General features: G+C 34.7%; 2 protein-coding genes across 4 annotated transcripts in view; both read right to left on the reverse strand.

Annotated features, from left to right (window-relative positions):
* LOC111489732 (NAD kinase 2, chloroplastic-like) overlaps positions 1-543 on the reverse strand; it is a 5,641-nt gene extending 5,098 nt beyond the window's left edge. Inside the window, exon 1 of the mRNA XM_023138079.1 lies at positions 51-543. Coding sequence (XP_022993847.1) covers positions 51-245 — 195 coding nt within the window. The 5' untranslated portion in view covers positions 246-543. The remainder of the gene's footprint in view (positions 1-50) is intronic.
* Positions 544-1,413: 870 nt separating this feature from the next.
* LOC111489736 (ubinuclein-1-like) overlaps positions 1,414-9,595 on the reverse strand; it is a 10,972-nt gene continuing 2,790 nt past the window's right edge. Inside the window, exons 5-13 of one of the 3 annotated variants that reach the window (XM_023138083.1) lie at positions 8,544-9,144; positions 7,042-7,141; positions 6,615-6,724; positions 6,048-6,131; positions 4,847-4,972; positions 3,161-3,298; positions 3,023-3,070; positions 2,525-2,626; positions 1,414-2,251 (exon numbers count right to left, since the gene is read on the reverse strand). In XM_023138083.1, coding sequence (XP_022993851.1) covers positions 1,778-2,251; positions 2,525-2,626; positions 3,023-3,070; positions 3,161-3,298; positions 4,847-4,972; positions 6,048-6,131; positions 6,615-6,724; positions 7,042-7,141; positions 8,544-9,144 — 1,783 coding nt within the window. In that variant the 3' untranslated portion in view covers positions 1,414-1,777. The remainder of the gene's footprint in view (positions 2,252-2,524; positions 2,627-3,022; positions 3,071-3,160; positions 3,299-4,846; positions 4,973-6,047; positions 6,132-6,614; positions 6,725-7,041; positions 7,142-8,543; positions 9,145-9,595) is intronic. The other 2 variants (XM_023138084.1, XM_023138085.1) reach the window with 2 other exon arrangements.

Genomic DNA, 9,595 nt, shown 5'->3' on the forward strand with positions numbered 1-9,595 from the left:
GGGGGGGGGGGGGGGGGGGGGGGGGGGAATAGAGGATTAAAGTAAGAGACCTGAAGTTCCGAGCCAAAATTGAGAGATGCAGACTTCGAGAGCTCCGCCGTGCAAGCGAACTTAAGTCGCCTCCTGATCGGCCACCATGTCTGCAATTGGAATCCGGGAAATCTGGCACTGTTACAGGAAGGAAAGAGATGCCGAAAAGGTGAGAAATAGGAATGGGTCGCGGAGGTCGGAAGAGAGCAATTCATGGCGACGGCGATGGCGACCTAGTGCCACTCGGAGCAACATAACACCATACACAGTTCGCTGAGCTCTTTCTGTATAATCTCTCTCTCTCTCTCCCTTTCAGAATTGAATAATGAAATGAAGAAAAGGAGAGAACGACAGGATGAACTCGTTGGGAAAGAAAATGGCGGCTGGGGTCTGATTTCAGAATATTTTTATGAATTTTGCTTCCAGAAATTTGATTTTTGATCAGAGAATTTGAGGTGCATGCCAATCTCTAGCTCCATTTTCTTTGGACATCACTTTTATTTCTTGATTTCTTCGTTTTAAATGCTGTCTTTCACACACAAAGACTGCATTTTTCTTATTGGGATATCAGTTAATTAAATTTAAGAAAAACATAGATTTAAAAATATAATTAATTAATTAAGAGTTGTTTAATTTGGTTTGTGTTAGGTCATAAGCTCGTCTGGGATGACCCTTAGAAGAGCTTCATTGTTGTTTGATATTAGTTTGAGTTGAATTAGTATTATTTAGCTCAATATTCTCCAAAAATAAAAAACAATAATAAACTAAAATATAATTTTTATTTTTAAAATAAAAAATAAATAAATAAGACTAGAGATAATAACTTAGACCTATTATTAGTCACTTAAGAATTGAGAGTGTATTTAAAAATTGAAAAAATATAATAATATACGTATGACAACGAAGAAATGATTTCTAACATACTTAAATATATGTAAAATTTAAATGTTGGACAGGTAGAATAATTAATATTTAAGGATAAATGTCATTTTTCATTGCTTAAAAGTATTAATAATTGTTTTAAAAAAAATTAACTAATTTAAAATTATTTTTACAAGTAATATAATAATATATTTGTTAAGTAGTCAATAAATATTAAATTTTAAAATACTAATGAAGACTCAAAAAGATAAGACCATTATAACTTGTTACTAAAGTATTTTAATTCATTACTGTTTTTGCATAAATTTAAAACAAATGGTTTTAATAATCTCAACAAAGGCAATGCAATTCATCTATCTCAAATATTTACTCGATCAATAGCACTCGTAATTAAAAGCGTAAACTTAATTAGTGTAGACTAATTGATCAAACCTTGAGAATTATCGGTGCGAGTAGCTTTATTGATGATCCCAGTCGCTCGGCAAACATCGGACGTGTGAGTTTCGAGATTTAAAACTGCCATAGAAGCTATTATCAACATCAACGTAAAAGAACGTTAGCCAGGAAAAACAAATAATTTGAACCTAGAGTTGAAAAAAGAGGGCCTTCAAATTGACGAGTTGGCAAATGAAATTGCACTTCAGCTCTACCTACTTTAAGATACATTTCTAATTCAGAAAGCCCCATGCACAATCGATCATGTAAATACAAAAATGGCTTCTTCTTTTCGGCTTTTCGCGGGTCGATAAATGAAACCCGAGTAAGAGAAAGGAAGGGGGAGAAAATTCTGTGGGATGGAGTGGAGTGACGATGTGTGATGGAAATTATTATGGTGTAGATTAGACTCATGAGAAGTAGTATCATGTTAGCTCGACTGTTCCAGACTTTTAGGAGCAGCTGATTGAGTGTTTGCCTTAAGAGGAAGACTGGCGGTAGGCTTGTTCGTGAACTTGTGTCTTTCATCTCCATATTGGATGGATGCCTTTTCGGGTCGATTATGAGTTTCATCAAACTCCAGCTCTGCCTTTCTCTTTGTCTTTTTCTTGGTTAATGCACCATCAAACATTCTCGTATCGTCGTAGGAACTGCTTGAGCTTCCCTTCAACTTCTCGGATTTTAGCCTGTCTAAATTTTCAACACTCATGGAAGGATTCGGTAGCTGGGCCATTGTAACTGTCGAAACAGCTGCAGGCTTGGTTGCTAGGGATGGCTGTAAACCTGATTCTGAGGCTAATCGCTCTCGGGCATACTGTGGCTGAGTAACTGAACCGACCTCAGTTCTAATGGTCTCATCTACTCCAGGTGGTAATATCTTTTTCCTCTTGACTTTCTCTTGGTCCTACAAAATTGAATGAGTGCATAAAGAAAACTTCACAAGGGACAGCCAATACATTAATCCAGAAACCGTGGTCTTAAATATATAGAATATCAGCTCAAGGGGATTAGTGTACATTCAATTCAATCAACGAAATAGAAGAATCTGCTAAATGATGTTTACATGCCTAATAAGAGGCGAATGTTTCACTTCCATATCAATTATCAGAAAGTAGAACTTCAGCAAAATTCCTGATAAATTAAGTAGGGAACGAGAAATAAGGGAGAGTACCAGTACCTTATGTCTGCCATGGAACGCTCCCCGCCTCTCTTTTGCTCTACATATAGCACGTTTGATCCCATGATTATCCATGAACCCATTTGGCCACAATTCTGCAAGCTGAAGAGATGATAGTCAATGACGCAGATTAATGTTGCACGAGTTTAAAAACTATGATATTGACAAGAAGAAGATTTGCATTATATTGAAAGGAACTTCAGAAAAAATTGAGAGATACTACACAACAGATAAAAAAGACCGTCAATTAATAAATCTGACGCAAAGTAAGCGTGTGCAGTAGCAGTTAAGCAAAAACCTTCTTTTATATAACAAACCGTTCCATTAAATTAACTGGCAGAATAAGTATCCATGAAAAATATACGAACTGACTGCTTTTGTGATGTGTTTTGTGACCGCTTGCTAATATCATCGTAGCACCTCCCCAAAATGATGGAGGCAGCAATTGGATATAAATAGCAGATTGAGAAATTTAAGAATAAAGGAAAGAACAACTACCTCGGCGTACAACTTTCTGATTTGTGGACCAGCATCCTCATCCAGTCCCTAGAATCATAAAGAAACAGAGGCGTAAGAAAGCTTAAAGCCAATCAGAAAAGTTAATATTTGAACGTCACTCAGAATGTGAATCAGTACATCAACAAACAGATCGTAAAGATCACAAATCTTGTCCTCCAATGAAGGATCCATAACAAACTTTTTTCTCGGAACTCCTTTTTCTTGCGAAACAAGTTCACGGATAACGTGAGGAGCTCCACCTTGTTGTTCGATTGCCTGAAAGATATTTGATATCATATTAACAACCATTTAAAGTGAATCATCTTCAAGGCCAAAAGAATGAAGTAAAATTAGAATTAGATATATCTTTTTAAAAATATAACATTACAAAAGTGAGGGCAGGAATTCAAGCCTTCCGTCTATAAGGAAGGTTACTAATCATGTCAACCTTAAAGGTTGCCAATTAAAATTAAATATTCAACAAACCCCAAACTATATAAAATAGCCAATAGGATTATGATCTATACTAGAATAAAATAAAGGGATTGTTCAATACGTCTCCAGAATCATTTCTAAAAATGATAATCATGTAACCATTGGGGCTAGTAAAGGTTGAAGTTAATGTACGTCACTTTAAATTACTATGCACAAACTGGGGATAGTTAAGCCGACGATAGAATTTACAAGAGGAGACCATGTTAAAAGGTCACCAGTTTCCTTGCGGGCAGAGTCCTGATAAAAACTCATTGTGATCAGAGTTAAAGCAAGTTGCAATGGCGCCAAAAAATTGGGCACGGAGGAGAATGTCAACGGGTTTTACAATGATTAGCCGATGTATTCCTACCTCTTGCAAGCCTTCCTCCAACCATAAGTCTGTTAGGAATCATGCTATAACGTTAAAATCAAGTACAATAGCTGTAATATTCAATCGTATCTTTTGCTCATTATTCAAGATAGGACGATTGGATGCTTGGTCAGGGATACCAGATATCTTAAGGATCGCACGAAACACCTGCCCTTACCCCAGTCCAGTATGCTCAGTCAGAGGAACTAGAGGTTCAGTGCCAATTATGGAGCTCTAAACCTTGTAACTATCCCAGATAATATACCAATTCTTGTGGAGTCCTCCTAGATGAGTTAAATTGTGCCAATCTATTTTCCAAAACTTATTTAAAATAAAGTTTGTCCAATATGTCTAAAACCAGAGAACACCAATTGGACTACTTTCTTAATACATGAGGGACACCTAATAAGCATGGATACAATGCGATAAAGACACAGTGACATAATTTTTTTTAAATCTACAAACACAGTGACACATTTACGAAAGTACATATTTTTAATATATATATATATATATATATATACCATTTTTATACAACAATTTTTTTTAAAAAAAAATATGGTTTAAGCTCTCTTATAGCCCATTGGAAACTTTTTTTTTTTTATTTGTAATCCTATGAATAGGATTCTCATTTCGTAATTTTGTAATTTAAAAAAACTATATATATACAACACAAAAAAATCAAAATCAACAAGTTTATGCATTTATATGCTTAAGAGTCAAATCTCCGTCTCCTTGGTTGTTTAGGTGATCAGCATCTCCCTCTTTTGTCATTTCTTCTTCTTTTGATGAACGGTTTGTTTCTTAACACAAAATATCTATGCATGTATAAAACATAAATATGGCTAAACGCTAGAGGTAAGATAGGGTGAAATGATTAAACTTTACCAGCCAGCATGCCAAACAAACATCTTTGGAGCAATGTGTTCTGCGTGGCAGACCTAGGAAAGAGAAGTAAAGAAGGTTTCAGAATATAATACCTTAGACTCCATGGACAAAGGGCGGAGTTTAATCATCTCGATAACTTCTTTCTTTATCTGTCGGAACCTATCATCCTTCTCCTCGTTTACTGAGATACCCATGTTGACCATGAGTTTTAAATTTCTCTATAATAGGACATTACATGTACAAATATGAAAAAGATCAATAGGCAGCAAAATAATATAGAATCAAGTTGAAAATATGATAGGAGCAAGTTTCCACAGAATAAAAGAAAAAACGGATAGAACAGAATTTTTCTATACCGAGTTTACAAATACCATTAAAATCTTCTCTCTCTTTTTTTTTTATAACTACAAATACCATTAAAATCTAGATTTGTAACACAAAAATATAACTACAAAGCTGATACACAGCACAAAATATAGCCCTCTTCAACATCATCACAAAATATGCTGTATAGTTACATAGACAATAACAGGGAGTTAAAACTTACAGATGCAACTCATCCACTTCCTTATGAAAAAAAAAGACAATGCACATTAAAGCTAGCAAATTATTGATCAGGAAAGCAAAGGTCTTGAAGTTAAATCGAAAATGTTGCAAGTAATAACTAAATAGAGTAAGCCGGGTATAAGGGTATAAGGTTCCGAGAAAGAAGTAGCAGCTTTCGGATTGAATGAAGTAGCTCAAGTAATTAAGGTGAGGGAGTGAAACCGTTCTTCAAGTGATTGAGTTACGGGTTCCGGGTCAGGGGCGAATACGCTCGGAGAGGCAAGGTAAGCTTTACCTTCCTTTAATGTAAATATGTTGTTGTAGTTGTTAGACTAGAGAGAATTAAAATCTTCGTGTCACGGGTTTGCTATGAAAATAAATACGTCTAATGTGTCAAGACCCTAGTGTCCAGACCAATGATAAACTGAACTCCAAGTAAAAAATAAATAAACAAATAACGGGATAGAAAAATGTCAGATAATCTTTTTCCAAAAAGAAAATATCAAAGATGACATTACTTCACAATATGCATGGATTTGTTGTAAAAGAAAAACTAACATTGCAGAATTACAAAAGGGAAATAATTTTTCTTTTTATGAGAAATGATGAAAGATATATGTTAATAACCAAAAAGAGAATAACTTAACGGCCTTAGGAATGAGGAGTCCCCCAGCGTAAAAGGAGGAATCAGAAAAGGGAAAGAAATTATAAGCATTATATCTTTATATTAATAATGGAAGGCAATACCTTCAAAGTTCGCAGTTGTATCAAGTGACCAAGAATACTCATAAGTCGGTTAATCAAGCCCTTTGACAATTTCCCATGGCTTGCCTGTTAAATAACTAACAGAGTTAGCATCCTTTCAATATTCAATATAAAATAGAAAGAAACTTTTCAATTATTGATCATAGGCAATTCATTCAAACGCCTGTTTGGTTACTAAGAAAAAGAATGTACGATGGGACTCAGGAACAAATGGCCAACGAGTTGGAAAAACATAGAAGATAGCTACAAAAATTGTTGGAAGATGCCAACAAGCTATAAATATTGAACAACAACATTCCATGTTTCTCCATCGCACTCTCCTACTTATATTAAAAAATTTAACATTTCTCCTTTTCCCCATAATCAAAAGAATAGCCTAACGCATTCCACTTAGCGTCTGAAAGGGAGACCAACGTCAAACTGAGGGCAAAATCATTTACAACCCTAGCAGCAGTTCCATTCACGCAGCAAGTCTCATTGACATCAAACAGCTAATAACTTTTTTGATAGAAAAACAACTAATAACAAATTAACATCAGACCATCATACCGCTAATCTGGCAACTTTAGCAAGCTTGAGTTTGATTTCTCTAGGCAATCTCCTTTTTATAGCCTGAGAAGAATTGTCTGCCTCTGGATTTTCCATAAGCGGTGGCCTAGCTGCAACATTCTTTTTTTATAAGAAACAATTTCATTGATTTTTTAAATTTACAAAAGGGATGGGTTATCCATGATGCTTGCAAAAGAATTTCTCAATTAACAATGATGGAGGTATGACTATAGGAAGTAAAATTTACACCAAGAAATAGCATGGTAAACAACATTGCCGAAGAGTCTAGTAAAAGTTTGTCTTTCTATGAAAACTCTTTGACTTCACTCAATCCATTGCAACATTTTTACATTAAAAGAATAATTAAATAGATTACAAAAAGTCCCCATACGTGAATTAAAAAATAGAAAAAGAAAATGAAGCTTACATTCTGCAACCATCTTCTCTAACTCTCTTATAGCTTTTTCTAGCAAGGTGCTTTTTGGTCTAACACTAGATCCATCCTTTTTGTGCACATTTGGTGTTTTCTGCATGGTGACACCACAATTTGAAGCTAAGATAGAGATGATAAATAACTAAAATGTCCAAAGTGCAATAATAACACAAAACAACCAAAAATATAAAGTTTCTACATTGTGTCCCTCAGCCCTAACAGAAACGTAGGAAAGAGGGACAAACAGCAGTAGATTCATTTTATAGCCGCATACTACTGAAAACAATAGGATATCAGATCAAGAACCTCCAAAGCAACTTACCCAAATGCAGGGATTGAACTAATCAAAAAATATATTTTTTATAAGGCATTACACATGAAAGAGAGATGCTAGCTGTTACTCGACGCCCATGTCCTCTATGAGCATTGTGTTAAAAAGCATTAAAAAAAAGGTGTGCACTCAAAGCTAAGTCGAGTGGCTGGCTTTGATGAGTGTCTGCTTCAAGTCGAGTGGCTAAGAGAAGCCTAAAAAAATTATGACATACCACTAAGAGAAGCCTTAAAAAATTATTAGTTACCATATAGACATGCCACTATGCAAGAAATGAATCTCCCATGTGTTATAGCGTCAAAGAAGTGAACCCTAGGTAATCAAGTGAGAACTATGGTACTCAAAATTTTCAGACCAAGTCAAAAATCAAATTCCTATGTCCAGTATATTTTTCAAGAAATACCAAAACTTCAATTTTGGTCAAATTTTCAAAATTACTTCGAAAGAAGTAACAATATGATATAATTGTGATATTCACCAAAGATAAAACTCATATCAAAACAATAGAGTCTAAGGACCAATATGAAAATTGAATGAAGGTTCAGAAATTTGCATCAAGTTTATTTAATTAAGAAAAACGTACCAAAAACAATTAATAAACGATACAAACCCCATACCAAAAGGCACCTCGCTAGCTAGCTCATTTCCAAGAAATTAAACAGAGAATAACATATATCTCGTGTATCATCAATTTATCCAAACACAGGTCGCCTACTCATCAAAAACTAACTAGCCTCCAAAAGCACCCCCATCAGACTTTTCCTTCTCCTTCCAGTGAATAAACACGTCATGCTTAAATGTGTATAGAATTAAGTATGGAACAAACCAACCCTTAGTTGAGAAAGTTGAAGAAATTTTTCATCCATCAAACCACAAATCTTATTTCTATTAACAGAGGGACAGAAACAAATTCCTTTTCTATTAAAAAAACGAAAGACATTAACCTTCTCAATAAAACTTATACACTTAACGAAGAAGTGCAGTGGCATAAATCACAAACACCCATCCCAACTCCAGAGGGGAGTCGAACGGAATTCAATTGATGAACAATTCAAACAGAAAGTTTGTCATAGACTATTGAAGAAAATGATTTATTTTCACAAGAATGGTGGAATCAGTACTTCGTGGTGAATGATCATCATTTTAATTGATTTAGAAAACTTACTGCTGTTTGCATGGAATACTTGCCCTCTGGCAGATTAACGTCTGGCAATTCACGAATGCCATGTTTCTCTTTCATCTGAATCGACGAATCTATCTCATCTCTGCTATTCAATGGTCTCCCAGGTTGGGATGGCGCATGTGCACTTTTCTCAAGTATGTTCTGTTGTAAAGAATCAGCTGTTCCACATGACTCTTTTGATTTGCTACCAAGGTTCTTGGATGGGAAGACCCCAGGCTTTGGAGGATCAGTATCCTTCGCTTCTGCTACAGATGTAACTGTATTGCCATTATAAATTTTGGAAGAAGGAGAAGGGTCCAACATCATTTTCGTATCACCAGATTTTTTTTTGGAACAATGTTCAGGTGTATTCAATTGATTCTGAAATTTTTCATCTTCAAGACGTTGATGCGTAATTGCCATGTTTTGAGACAGATTAGAAAAACTTTTTGCAACCATCAGTGCACTCTTTCCCGTAGTTGTCTTTCCCACTTTTGTATGCTTATTTGATGAACGACCATCATGGTTTTCAGGATGACCTTTCTCTAAATCTTTTCTGCCTCTTTTCTTCAACTGTTGATTAGGTTGTCCAGACGGTTCACTTCTTTTAAAAGAAAATAAGTAAAGATAAGCAGAGAAAATTCCAAAAAGTAAACTAAAAAATGAAAGTCTAAAATTAAATGTTCAAAGTATAGAATAAAGTTATTCTTGTAAGCATGATGCGAAAATCACACACCCACAACTAGATAAATAGAGAATTAAAATATTTAAAATTTTTGTAATATTACTCGTTAAAAAGGTGAAATAAAAAAAGCAAAACAAAACAAAACCATGAGGTGCATATTTGTTAAAAGAGTCCAAAAGCTGAGCTCGTTCCAGACTAGAATTCCCAATACCTCTAAACTAATTTCAATGTATAACAGTCAGTAGTCACCTATCCTCCAAAAGACATGTGTCCCTAGTTTTTTTTTTTTTTTAGTGGGGCTCTTTCTTGTGGGCTTTTTTTGTTTTTTTTTTTTTTTTTTTTTTTTTTTTTTTTTTTTTTTTTTTTTTTT

The sequence above is a fragment of the Cucurbita maxima genome, unplaced genomic scaffold (assembly GCF_002738345.1).
Source record: "Cucurbita maxima cultivar Rimu unplaced genomic scaffold, Cmax_1.0 Cma_Scf00014, whole genome shotgun sequence".
NCBI lineage: Eukaryota > Viridiplantae > Streptophyta > Magnoliopsida > Cucurbitales > Cucurbitaceae > Cucurbita > Cucurbita maxima.